We start from the raw sequence: 14582 nt of genomic DNA, 5'->3' as shown, positions 1-14582 counted from the left end.
CTCTCTCACCCACACCCACAGTTTGATTATGTAACACAGACAGTAATTGGGAATGAAATGTTAGTCCATAGAGGACTTCACTGACCAGTAACAAATAGAGCAGAAAAGACTAACCAAAGTACTGAAGACCCCTAATCTTATATCTCTACATAGCTTTCTTGGTCTTTTAGCAGCATTAGGAACCTCTCTACATATCCACTTTACCCTTTCTGTTCCAGGGCACAGTTGTGGTCAAGCAGATTGGTTCTAAAGACATCTTTTCTTTGCTTTTTATTCCTATCCTAATGCATCTTCCCTCATACTATGTACTGTTTGGGGTTTTACTCTTAAATCATTCACACTGACTCTTTCACAGGCTGGTACAGTAAAGGTCAGAAACATAAAAGGTAACAAAAGGTAAACTGGAAATCACAAAAGAAATATGAGAGAGACATTCCACAGAGACTCTGAAACCACTTTTTTTTAACCTAATGGTTCATGGAATACAGGGAAATGTATTGATATATCATTGATTCTAAGATGCACATTTTAAACAGCTCTGAAATTGGATATGACTTACAGTAAATACATATGATAATTAAACTGGCAGCTTTTTTCTTTCTTAGAGTAGAAAAAGAAATAATGCACCTTATCATTGATGGCATCTAAGATTCAATTAAGTATACTTGGGTACTACTCAGTACCAGGAGAAGCTTCTCAGGGGTCACTATGTTTCAAAATGTCTCTTTTTCCTACATTCTAAAAGTAATGAGTTTTGGTCAGAGAAAGCAAAATTCACTGAAAACAGGTATTAGTCAATTATTATCCTTCATCTTGACAGTTCTTATTTGAGGTGCTTTCAGCACCTTGGAGACCCCTCCATGGCTGACTAAGCCACAGAGCAAAGAAAGAAGGAGATGACCATTCTCTGATCTTAAAATTATGAATGAAGTCCAAATCACGAGAATGAATTTAGGAAGAAATGAATCCATCTGTACAGATCCCAAAGCTGGTCAGTCGTCAGGCTTCTCCTGAGTTAGGAGATGGTGGGAGTGATTCCTTCATTTATTTTTACAAACTCATCTACAGCCTAGCTTTGTTCCAGTCCAGAACTCTGATCTATTGCAAAGTCTAACAGTCAAAACAATTAAGAATCACTCTACTACTACCACCATCACTGGCATTTTGAAAAGGTGTTCAAGGGACAAAAAGTGTTTTCAGCAGCGTTCAGTTCGGTTCAGTCGCTCAGTTGTGTCCAGTCTTTGTGACCCCATGGACTGCAGCACGCCAGGCCTCCCTGTCCATCACCAACTCCCAGAGGTTACTCAAACTCATGTCCATTGAGTCGGTGATGCCATCCAACCATCTCATCCTCTGTTGTGCCCTTCTCCTCCTGCCTTCAATCTTTCCCAGCAACAGGGTCTTTTCAAATGAGTCAGTTCTTTGCATCAGGTGGCCAAAGTATTGGAGTTTCAGCTTCAACATCAGTCCTTCCAATGAATATTCAGGACTGATTTCCTTTAGGATGGACTGGTTGGATCTCCTTGCAGTCCAAGGGACTCTTAAGAGTCTTCTCTAACACCACAGTTCAAAAGCATCAATTCTTCGGTGGTCAGCTTTCTTTATAGTCCAATTTTCACATCCATATATTACTACTGGGAAAACTATAGCTTTGACTAGACGGATCTTTATTGGCAAAGTAATGTCTCTGCTTTTTAATATGCTGTCTATGTTTGTCATAGCTTTTCTTCCAAGGAGCAAGTGTCTTAATTTCATGGCTGCAGTCACCATCTGCAGTGATTTTGGAACCCAAAATAATAAAGTCTCTCACTGTTTCTACTGTTTCCCCATCTATTTGCCATAAAGTGATGGGACTAGATGCCATGATTTTAGTTTTTTTGAATGTTGATCTTTAAGCCAACTTTTTCACTCTCCTCTTTCACTTTCATCAAGAGGCTCTTTAGTTCTTCTTCACTTTCTGCCATAATGGTGGTGTCATCTGCATATCTGAGGTTATTGATATTTCTCCCAGCAATCTTGATTCCAGCTTGTGCTTCTTCCAGCCCAGTGTTTCTCATGATGTACTCTGCATATAAATTAAATAAACAGGGTGACAATACACAGCCTTGACGTACTGCTTTCCCAATTTGGAACCAGTCTGTTATTCTATGTCTACTTCTAACTGTTGCTTCCTGACCTGCATACAGATTTCTCAGGAGGCAGATCAGGTGGTCTGGTATGCCCATCTCTTTCAGAATTTTCCAGTTTGTGGTGATCCACACAGTCAAAGGCTTTGGCATAGTCAATAAAGCAGAAATAGATGTTTTTCTGGAACTCTTTTGCTTTTTCGATGATCCAGCAGATGTTGGCAATTTGATCTCTGGTTCCTCTGCCTTTTCTAAAACCAGCTTCAACATCTGGAAGTTCATGGTTCACGTATTGCTGAAGCCTGGCTTGGGGAATTTTGAGCATTACTTTACTAGCATGTGAGATGAGTGCAATTGTGCGGTAGTTTGAGCATTCTTTGGCATTGCCTTTTTTTGGGATTGGGATGAAAACTGACCTTTTCCAGTCCTATGGTCACTGCTGAGTTTTCCAAATTTGTTGGCATATTGAGTGCAGCACTTTCACAGCATCATCTTTCAGGATTTGAAATAGCCCAGCTGGAATTATATCACCTCCACTAGCTTTGTTCATGGTGGTGCTTTCTAAGGCCCACTTGACTTCACATTCCAGGATGTCTGGCTCTAGATGAGTGATTACACCATCGTGATTATCTGAGTCTTGAAGATCTTTTTTGTATAGTTCTTCTGGGTATTCTTGGCACCTCTTCTTAATATCTTCTGCTTCTGTTAGGTTCATACCATTCCTGTCCTCTATTGTGCCCATCTTTGCATGAAATGTTTCCTTGGTATCTCTAATTTTCTTGAAGAGATCTCTAGTCTTTCCCATTCTGTTGTTTTCCTCTTTCTTTGCACTGATTACTGAGGAAGGCTTTCTTCACTCTCCTTGCTATTCTTTAGAACTTTGCATTTAAATGGGTATATCTTTCCTTTTCTCCTTTGTTTTTCACTTCTCTTCTTTTCACAGCTATTTGTAAGGCCTCCTCAACCAGCCATTTTGCTTTTTTTCATTTTTTTTCTTGCAGATGGTCTTGATCCCTGTCTCCTGTACAATGTCACGAATCTCCATCCATAGTTCTTCAGGCACTCTATCAGATCTAGTCCCTTAAATCTATTTGTCACTTCCACTGTGTAATCGTAAGGGTTTGATTTAGGTCATACCTGAATGATCTAGTGGTTTTCCCTACTTCCTTCAATGTAAGTCTGAATTTGGCAATAAGGAGTTCATGATCTGAGCCACAGTCAGGTCCCGGTCTTGTTGTTGCTGACTGTATAGAGCTTCTCCATCTTTGGCTGCAAAGAATATAATCAATCTGATTTTGGTGTTGACTATCTGGTGATATCAATGTGTACAGTCTTCTCTTGTGTTGAAGACAGTGTTTGCTATGACCAGTGTGTTCTCTTGGCAAAACTCTATTAGCCTTTGCTCTGCTTCATTTTGTACTCCAAGGCCAAATTTGTCTGTTACTCCAGGTGTTTCTTGACTTCCTACTTTTGTTTTCCAATCCCCCATAATGAAAAGGATATCTTTTTTGGGTGTTAGTCCTAGGACATCGTGTAGGTAGTCATAGAATTGTTCAACGTCAGCTTCTTCAGCATTAATGGTTGGGGCATAGAGTTGGATAACTGTGATATTGAATGGTTTGCCTTGGAAATGAACATAGATCATTCTGTCGTTTTTGAGTCTGCATCCAAGTACTGCATTTCGGACTCTTTTGTTAACTATGATGGCTATTCCATTTCTTCTAAGGGATTCTTGCCCACAGTAGTAGATATAACAGTCATCTGAGTTAAATTCACCCATTCCAGTCCATTTTAGTTTGCTGATTCCTAAAATGTCGACGTTCACTGTTACCATCTGTTTGACCACTTCCAATTTGCCTTGATTCATGGACCTAACATTCCAGGTTCCTATGCAACAGTGCTCTTTACAGCATCGGACTTTGTGTCTATCACCAGTCACATCCACAACTGGGTGTTGTTTTTGCTTTGGCTCCATCTCTTCATTCTTGAGTTCAGTTCAGTTCATTCGCTCAGTCATGTCCGACTCTGTAACTGCATGAATTGCAGCACACCAGGCCTCCCTGTCCATCACTAACTCCTCGAGTTCACTCAGACTCACATCCATCGAGTCAGTGATGCCATCCAGCCACCTCATCCTCTGTCGTTCCCTTCTCTTCTAGCCCCAATCCCTCCCAGCATCAGTCTTTTCCAATGAGTCAATTCTTCTCATGAGGTGGCCAAAATACTGGAGTTTCAGCTTTAGCATCAGTCCTTCCAAAGAAATCCCAGGGCTGATCTCCTTCAGAATGGACTGGTTGGATCCCCTTGCAGTCCAAGGGACTCTCAAGAGTCTTCTCCAACACCACAGTTCAAAAGCATCAATTCTTCAGCACTCAGCTTTCTTCTCAGCCCAACTCTCACATCCATACATGACCACTGGAAAAACCATAGCCTTGACTAGACAGACCTTTGTTGGCAAGGTAATGTCTCTGCTTTCGAATATGCTATCTAGGTTGGTCATAACTTTCCTTCCAAGGAGTAAGCGTCTTTTAATTTCATGGCTGCAGTCACCATCTGCAGTGATTTTGGAGCCAAAAATAAATAAAGTCTGGCGTTAGTTCTCTACTAATCTCCAGTAGCATATTGAGCACCTACTGATCTGAGGAGTTCATCTTTTAGTGTCCTATCTTTTTGCCTTTCATACTGTTCATGGGGTTCTCAAGTAGCATACTCCAGTAGCATACTGAGTGAGAAAGTGTAGTTAGATAAGCTGGCTGGACTTGTCTGCTTTAAAGTAGGTCTGGACTGGCAGTCATTAATTTAGTGAGATTTTCATCTCTCCCTGAATTCTATTTAGCTCACAAAACAATCTTTCAAGAAGTAGTAATCTCTCATTTACAGGAGTCCTTTTCCTTCCTCGTATTTGCCTCAATGGTCAGAAATGCACAGTTCTGTGAGGTCTTAGGTCTTTCATTCCCCCAATCCCTTCCACCCAATACTGATATTTACTCTTCCTTGGAGGGCTTTTTGCTTTTGTGTTCTTGAAAGCAAGAACAGCTCTTGTTTGCAACCTTTTTCCTGTTATTTCATTTGGCTTGTCTGAAGCACACTGACCAGATGAGTGTCTATATTCCTTTAGGCAAATAATTGGATCTATTCTTGCTAAATGTTTTTTTCTGGCAGAAATACAGAGTGGGGCCGGTTCCTGTAATTACAAAACCCCAGAAGTCTGAAAACCAAAAATTTTGTGTAACTCTTTTGGGAGCAAAATCTGAACTGTCATACTACTTATAGTCCTATTTTATCCCACTTAGTATGATTATCCACCCATTTTTCTGCAGAAATGTGTTATTAGAGTGCTGACCAGACCCACCTGAAGTGTTATGTCATTGACCAGTATATACCCTTTGTTATTGTTTAGTTGCTAAGTAGTGTCTGATTCTTTTGCAACCTCATGGGCTCCATAGGAGTCCACAAGGTTCCTATGTCCATGGAATTCTTCAGGCAAGAATTCTGGAGTGGGTTGCCATTTCCTTCCCCAAGAGATCTTCCCTACGCAGGGATCGTACCCGGGTCTCTCTCATTCCAGGCGGAGTCTTTACTGTCTGAGCCACCAGGGAAGCCCCCTTACCCTTTGTTAGGTTTTCAAAAATCCAGAACTAGACTTGGGTTCTGAAACATTTGGCTCCAAGGTTTCAAACAGTGTACTGTGGATGTACTATGAACGTGTGGTGTTAAACTCACTTGTTGAACAAGATAACTCCTCTCTGTTCAGACTGATAACTCTGCTTGTAAGCTGACCTCTAATATTGAGAACCAGCTGTCCTCACATTGTAAAATCAAGATGATTAAAATTCTTTAAAGACAGTTCTGTTCACAGTACCTACTACAACAGTAAGATAAGGGACACTTCTCAAATACCAACTTTAAGAGTTCATAAGTACAAGACAACATCTTGAGCCACCCCCTCACCACCAAATATTGGAATGAGGCAGAGCAGTGAGCTTCCTGCTACTGCAAATCCTGATATCAGCAAGTAGGAAATATGAAGCTCTCACCATTCACAATCTCATGTCCAAAAAACATCTTCACTCCTGGGACACTTAGACCAGTCTCTACGTTCTTCACTGTTATAGAAAACAATTCATTTAATTAATTAAAAAGTAATATTCCCTAAAACTGTAAGAAAATATGATACCTCTCAAAATTGCCCAAATCTGAATTTTATAAAAATCACCAAATTATCTTCCCTAATAAATAAAGAGTCAAAGCTAAAATATAGCTAAATTACAAAGCTGTAACATTGAAACAAGTAGTATAAAGAACAGAGGGAACCCCAGAATGATCAAAGATCATTCACTGAAAGAGCTGTAGTAATAGACCAAATTTAAACTTCTGCCAAGAATATTCTAAGGCCTTTGGAGCTAAAGACTATCCATTTATTATATTTTTACTGATTTTTTATTTCACCTAACTCCAGAAAAAAATTTAAGGCATCTGACTACTTCTAGAGTCCACACCCTTTTCATGCTACATGCCTGATCTATGAATTTTCAGAGACAACAGCCCAACTCCTGGCCCAATTACAGGCTCTTCCGTGAGGAAGTAAAGGATTTAGAAGTTTAGATGTCATGTTTACAACACTGTCATTTTTTCTAGATGGAAATGCTCACAGCATCTGTATATCTCCACATCTCTCAGCAACTGAAAACAATGGAGTTTCACTCTCACTAGTCCATTGACTATATTCTTTGCTGTTGTTGCTGTTCAGTCACTAAGCCATGTCTGACTCTGCAACCCCGCTGATTGTACCACACCACGCTTTCCTGTTCTTCACTATCTCCCAGAGTTTGCTCAAATTCATGTCCATTGAGTTGGTGATACTATTTAACCTTCTCATCCTCTGCTGCCCTCTTCTCCTTTTGTCTTCAACCTTCCTCAGCAGCAGGGTCTTTTCCAATGACTCAGCTCTTCAAATCAGGTGGCCAAAGTACAGGAGTTTCAGCTTCAGTATCAGTCCTTCCAGTGAATATTCAGGGTTGATTTCCTTTAGGATTGACTGATTTGATCTCTGTGCAGTACAAACTCTGCCGACTCCCAAAAGGCTTCTCCAGCACAATTCAAAAGCATCAGTTCTTTGATGCTCAGCCTTCTTTATGGTCCAATTCTCACATCTGTACATGACTACAGGAAAAACCATAGCTTTGACTATACGGACTGTCTAGGTTTGTCATAGCTTTCCTTCCAAGGAGCCAGTATTTTTTAATTTCATTGCTGCAGTCACCATCTGCAATGATTCTGGAGTCCAAGAAAACAAAATCTGTCACTGCTTCCACTTTTTCCCTATCTACTTGCCATGAAATGATGGGACAGATGCCATGATCTTAAGTTTTTTGAATGCTGAGTTTTAAGCCAGCTTTTTCACTCTCCTCTTTCACCCTCACCAGGAGGTTCTTCAGTTACTATTCACTTTCTGCCATTAGAATGGTATTATCTGTATATCTGAGGTTGTTGGTATTTCTCCTGGCAATCTTGATTCCAGCTTATAATTCATCCAGTCTGGGATTTAACATGATGTACTCTGCATATAAGTTAAATAGACAGTTTAATATACAGCCTTGTCATACTCCTTTCCCAACTTTCAACCAGTCTGTTGTTCCATGTAAAGTTCTGACTGTTGTTTCTTGATCTGCATGTAGGTTTCTCAAAAGACAGGTAACTGGTCTGATATTGGTTTTCTGATATTTCCATCTCTAAGTGTTTTCCACAGTTTGTTGTGATCCACACAGTCAAAGGCTTTATTATAGTCAATGAAGCAGATGTGTTTTTTTTGGAATTCCTTTGCTTCCTCTATGATCCAACAAATGTTGGCAATTTGATCTCTGGTTCCTCTGCCTTTTCTAAACCCAGCCTGTACATGTGGAAGTTCTCAGTTCATGTACTGCTGAAGCCTAGCTTGAAGGAATTTGAGCATAACCTTACTAGCATGCAAAATGAGCACAACTGTACGATAGTTTGAACATCCTTTGGCACTGCTCTTCTTTGGGATTGGAATGAAAACTGACTTTTTCCTGTCCTGTGGCCACTGCTAAGTTTTCCAAACTTGCTGACATATTGAGTGCAGCACTTCAGCAGCAGCATCTTTTAGGATTTTAAATAGCTCAGCTGGAATATATTCTGAGGTCAAAGATCACCAACTGCCTATTTGTAAAATCCCCCGGAAGTTTACTATCTTATATTTGGCTCTCATGCATCCTTTGACAATACTGTTCTCTACTTTCTTGACTTACAAGACATTCTTAGTGTTTATTTCCTTTCCTACTAATTATCCAGAGTCATCATACTAAGCACCTAAGCGAGACATCATGCTAATTAATTGCCTATGTTTAATTATCCAGTAACATAATGAGATAGGCATTTCATTATCTTCTTTATGGAGGAACCTGAGGCTCAGAAAGGTTGAATAACTTGCTCAAGGTCAGACTACTACTAAAACAGTCAGGATTCAAACCCAGGCCTCAGTGATTTTAATATGCATCTTGTAACCAGCATTCCAGCGTCTCCCTGATTTGCTCCTTCTGGTTTCAGCTGCCTCTACCATCACTGCTTGCCGTTTACACACTGACAGTCCCTAAGGTTATGTTCTTCATCCTTCTACCTTCTCCTTGAGTGATCATATCCACTTCCTAGTCATCCTAATCCCTCATTTCTACAATATGGATTATTTCTCTGAGGCCCACTTGAATTTTCAACTAATGGCAGACTTACTGCAAGATTTTTCAAACTGATCATTACCTTCTTGCAGTAACCAACAAACCTGTTCCTCTTCCCATTTCTATCAATAACAGTATTATATGTCAAATCTCAGTCATAAATGTAGGAGTCATTTTCCATTGCTCTTTGACTATCTAATTGATTACTAAATTACTAATCCCCTCTCTTAAGCATTTCTAGAATCTGTCTTCTCCATTCCTTGACAAGATTAAGCTCTGACTCTCATTACTTCCTCTTTACTGGGTCCCTTGATTGCCTGAATAGCTCCCTTGTCTCTGAATTCTCCTTGTCTCTTGTTTCTCTCTACTTCAAAGTTTCCTTCACACTGCTATCATAGTGATGTCACTCCCTGGCTTTACCCAAATTGTACATAAAATAAGTAAATCCATTCAATTCATTCATTTAGTCATGTCCAACTCTTTGCAGCCCCATAGATTGCAGCACACCAGGCTTCCCTGTCCATCACCAACTCTGGAGCTTGCTCAAACTCATGTCCATCGAGTTGGTGATGCCATCCAGCCATCTCATCCTCTGTTGTGCCCTTCTCCTCCTGCCTTCAATCTTTCCCAGCATCAGGGTCTTTTCCAAGGAGTCAGTTCTTCACATCAGGTGGCCAAAGGACTGGAGTCTCAGCTTCAACATCAGTCCTTCCAATGAATATTCAGGACTGATTTCCTTTAGGATGGACTGGTTGGATCTCCTTGCAGTCCAAGGGACTCTCAAGAGTTCTCTCCAACACCACAATACAAAAGCATCAATTTTTCAGCATTCAGCTTTCTTTATGGTCCAACTCTCACATCCATACATGACTACTGGAAAAACCATAGCTTTAAGTAAATAGGTATAAAGAAATACATTCAACTTCCTTAGGAATATTTTTTTAAAACATGCCAAAATGAAATATCACTCTTTGCATATAATACTAACAAACGCTGAGAAAAGATACACATTTGCATTTCTTAAAAACTCAAGGCTAGGTTATTTACTGAAATTCACTCACACATTACTAGTAGCAAAGTAAAAACACATAACCTTTTGAAAAACTATTTAGAAACATGCATCAGAAACATTTAAAATATCTGTAATTTTCACCCAGTATTTTCACTTCTAGGAACTATTCCTAAGACAATAATTATAAAATATAACAAATATCAAAATGTATTTTATAATTATAATTCATTATAACTCCTAATTATAAAATATACAATTGTATTGTAATTTACTATAATTTATAATTATAAAATATTACACATTTTTTAAAGTTTTTAAGCTTTTCATTTTAAAATGTTTAGCCATTATACTGAAGTTTCAAATAATATAAGAAAATGTTACACTGTTAACTAAAAAATGCGTATATGATATACCCAATTTCTTAAGTCAAGTACATTGCTGCTGCTGCTACTGCTTAGTCGCTTCAGTCATGTTCGACTCTGTGTGACCCCACAGATGGCAGCCCACCAGGCTCCCCCGTCCCTGGGATTCTCCAGGCAAGAACACTGGAGTGGGTTGCCATTTCCTTCTCCAATGCATGAAAGAGAAAAGTGAAAGTGAAGGCGCTCCGTCGTGTCCGACTCCTAGCGACCCCATGGACTGCAGCCTACCAGGCTCCTCCTCCGTCCATGGATCTTCCAGGCAAGCTCAGTCGTGTCCGACTCCTAGCAACCCCATGGACTGCAGCCTACCAGGCTCCTCCGTCCATGGATTTTCCAGGCAAGAGTACTGGAGTGGGGTGCCATTGCCTTCTCCATCAAGTACATTAAAACTATGTAATTAAACACTAGAAAGAAATATACCGCAAATTTCATCAGAATTGAACACTCTGTTGAATGAGCATGTGGCATTTACTGACTATTATCTACTTGGTGCCATTTATGCAGGCTATCAATGTGCTCATTCTCCCCAGACAGCGGTGTCTATTAAATTTCCAAGACATCTCTTTAAGATAAGAAACAACCCCCTACCCTATCTTTCCTCTTCCTCCTGTGTTTAATTCCACCAGCTATGACCATATGCCCTTGAGCTTTGAAGTCACATGGTGAAGATGGTACTACAGAAAGATAAAGAACAACTTTGGGGAGAGTCACAGTCGCTCTGGGATACCTCTCTTCTTTTACATGATTTGTTTAGGCCACTAGAAGTGAATCTGTTTCTAGCAGCTGAGCACAGTTCCTAACTGATACAGCATTAAAAATTTCAGGCAAGTAATTTGAAAATCTATATGACTCCCATTTAAAAGATATTTCAGACTGTTCCTCTTTGCTTTCAAAAGTTCCAAATGTTATGACATGTGAGGTCCTTCTGATCTGCCCCATGCTTATTTCTCTTCTCCAGCCTTATCTCTCACCATATCCTCACACTGAAATTTATTTAGATTGTCTTTTGAGGTTTTTTTGGCTGCACCATAAGGCATGAAGATTCTCAGTTCTTTGACCAGGGATAGAGCCCCTGTCTTGAGCAGTGGAAGTGAGGAGTCTTCACCACTGGACCTCAGGCAAGTACTTAACGTTTTCTGAATGCACCAAGTTTTCAGTTCTCTACTTTTGCATATGCTGCTACTTCTTCCTATAACAATGGTTCTCTCAAAGTGTGTTCCCCAGCACAGAATCAGCATCACCTGGAAACTTCTTGGAAATACAAATTCTTGAACCCCACTTAAGACCATAAGAATCAGAAACTCTTTGAGGGGGTGGGAGGCATCAATCTGTGTTTGAACAACTCTTTCAAGTGATTCTGAAATATAGATGAAGTCTGAGAATCATTGGCTTAAAACAACCTTCCCCGCTTTTCCCAACCAGTTAACTCTTGTGAAGTTACATCTAATTCCAAATACATTTTCAACATCAATTCCTCCTTTGGGAAGGATTCCTCACTGTCTCAGATCTAAATTAGAAACTTTGTGTTTCCATAGTATCCTGTGTGTCCTTCTATCAGAGGATATCACACTGCATTATATCTTTCTACTTATTTATGTCTCCTTCAGTTCAGTTCAGTTCAGTTCAGTCGCTCAGTCATGTCTGACTCTTTGACACCCCATGAATCGCAGAATACCAGGCCTCCCTGTCCATCACCAACTCTCGGAGTTCACCCAAACTCATGTCCATCGAGTCACTGATGTCATCCAGCCATCTCATCCTCTGTCGTCCCCTTCTCCTCCTGCCCCCAATCCCTCCCAGCATCAGGGTCTTTTCCAATGAGTCAACTCTTCACATGAGGTGGCCAAAGTACTGGAGTTTCAGCTTCAGCATCAGTCCTTCCAATGAACACCCAGGACTGATCTCCTTTAGGATGGACTGGTTGGATCTCCTTGCAGTCCAAGGGACTCTCAAGAGTCTTCTCCAACACCACACTTCAAAAGCATCAATTCTTTGGTGCTTAGCTTTCTTCACAGTCCAACTCTCACATCCATACATGACCACTGGAAAAACCATAGCCTTGACTAGATGGACATTTGTTGGCAAAGTAATGTCTCTGCTTTTTAATATGCTGTCTAGGTTGGTCATAACTTTCCTTCCAAGGAGTAAGCGTCTTTTAATTTCATGGCTGCAATCACCATCTGGAGTGATTTTGGAGCCCCAAAAAATAAAGTCTGACACTGTTTCCACTGTTTCCCCATCTATTTCCCATGAAGTGATGGGACCAGATGCCATTATCTTAGTTTTCTGAATGTTGAACTTTAAGCCAACTTTTTCACTCTCCTCTTTCACTTTTATCAAGAGGCTTTTTAGTTCCTCTTCACTTTCTGCCATAAGAGTGGTATCATCTGCATTTCTGAGGTTATTGATATTTCTCTTTACTAGTCTAATTTTTGTAAGGACAGAGACCATATTATTCTTATCCATATCCCTGGTACCCAGCACTGTACCTGGGATATAAAACTTAATAAATGGTTACCAAATGAATTAATATTGCAAAAGCCTGATATAGTCCCATCCTAGCCTACAAAAGTTTAACTAATAATATGGCTTAACAATAATACTATTCTCTCAAATGTCACTTACACATTTCAATTGTGAACTTGAAACTTACTGTGCCAGGAAAACAACTACCCTAATAAGTCAATATTCTAGCTGAATAAGAACCCTACATTGAGGCTTCAAGGTGAACACATGGAAGAGGCTAAAAAGGTGGTATGCTTAGACACAGTAGAAACTCTGAGCCCGTTCCCACAAACCTTGCCCTATATATCTCCTCCACCTGGCTGTTCCTGAATTATATCCTCATAAAGGAACTGGAATTGAAAGTGGGAGGTGTAAAGGCTACACTGTGACCATGAGGATAATAGGCGATCACTGAAGTGCCTGAGTAGGAGCACAAGATGCCTTATCTCTCCCGGAATCTTTCAGCCACTGCACTATTTCTCAGCAGTCTACCTCTGGGCTTCTTTGTGCATGACAAAAATTAAACCCTTACCGTCTTTGGAATTCGTCTGTTGAAGCTAAAAGCAATTCTATCTAATACAGTGTTCATTTTTAATTTCAAGGTGCATATGGAGAGAAATTAAAAGATGTACACAATTTTAAAAATATATATATACTGAAATTTTCCACTGTCATGTCAATAGAAGTACTGAGGTGGACAAGCCAGCATGCACAGTCATATGGCTCCGTTAGGGAAAATAACATTCTAATCTTCCACCCACCTTTCCCCTAAAATTGGAATAATGCCACTCTTCCAGTTGCTAAGAGAGCCCAGAATCATCACCCAAACACACTTATTAGTCTCCTAGAAGGCAGGAGATTATGAGAAATAAAATGAGACCTTTCTTCAGAACAACAATCTTGTCAGGGTCCACATGCTGCAGCACTCCTTCAAAAATGCCACAAACTAATGTGAGTCTCACTCTTCTCCACAAAATCTGGTTGAGGAAATGGTAGTCACTGCTGAGGTCCATGCTATTTGATTCCAAAAGGAGTCTTCAAATAATCTTCTTTAATATCTAAACCCTTGAAAATAAAAGAGATCTATGATTTTTTAAAAATATTTTGGGAGAAATGAGGTTATTTTTCCTTTCCTCATACTTGGGACAAGAAAAATAAAAATATTCGAGTAATTCTGCTTATCATTTATAATTATAATGAGAAAAAGATCATTGCAAGTATCATCTCTAACTTATACATGGGAAACTGAAAACTATACGACTTCAGGCAAAGAGGGTTTGATTTCTTTGTCTATAAAATGGCCTAATATCACCTATCCTTCCTTAGCTAAATGGAGCAAGAACATTTAGAGGCCTTTCAAAAGCATATACATACACCATTTTAACATCAGCCAAAAAACTAAAAGATCAAATGAAAAAACAAATGATATTGGCAAACACTTGACAACACATGTTGCAATGAATTGTTTACCCAGAAATGTCCAGGATCTAATCTCTTCTGGATATAACCTCTTCTAGATTAATAACATTTCCAGAGTTTCACACTGTTAACAACGAAAGAATAAGTGAGTTAGAATTATCACAATTTCTGCATTACCAATCCAGTTGCCATGTCACTGTGAGGGTCATTCCACCCCACCCTAGCCACAGCTCAAGGACTGGGCTGCTGTGATGTCACCAACCAGTCATGTGCAGCCTGACAGATTAAACCATCACATGCCACACAATGGTTTTCTAAAATTCAACTGTTTTTGTAAAAATGATGTATGCTCATTGTAAAAAGGAGAACAATGCAGAAATGCACAAAAACTTTATCTTGCAGAAAT

At 39.7% G+C, this 14582-nt stretch overlaps 1 protein-coding gene across 1 annotated transcript in view; it reads right to left on the bottom strand.

Moving 5' to 3' along the window:
• The window catches only part of EXD1 (exonuclease 3'-5' domain containing 1), a 36726-nt gene extending 22956 nt beyond the window's left edge, over nt 1-13770 (bottom strand). The window contains exons 1-2 of the mRNA XM_068992760.1: nt 13638-13770; nt 6164-6232 (exon numbers count right to left, since the gene is read on the bottom strand). Of these exons, the coding sequence (XP_068848861.1) occupies nt 6164-6232; nt 13638-13770 (202 nt within the window). The remainder of the gene's footprint in view (nt 1-6163; nt 6233-13637) is intronic.
• Nucleotides 13771-14582: the final 812 nt, after the last annotated feature.

Source organism: Capricornis sumatraensis, chromosome 2, assembly GCF_032405125.1.
Source record: "Capricornis sumatraensis isolate serow.1 chromosome 2, serow.2, whole genome shotgun sequence".
NCBI classification, from domain to species: domain Eukaryota; kingdom Metazoa; phylum Chordata; class Mammalia; order Artiodactyla; family Bovidae; genus Capricornis; species Capricornis sumatraensis.
The sequence above is the reverse complement of the archived record's forward strand: the minus strand, read 5'-3'. Positions and strand labels throughout refer to the sequence as shown.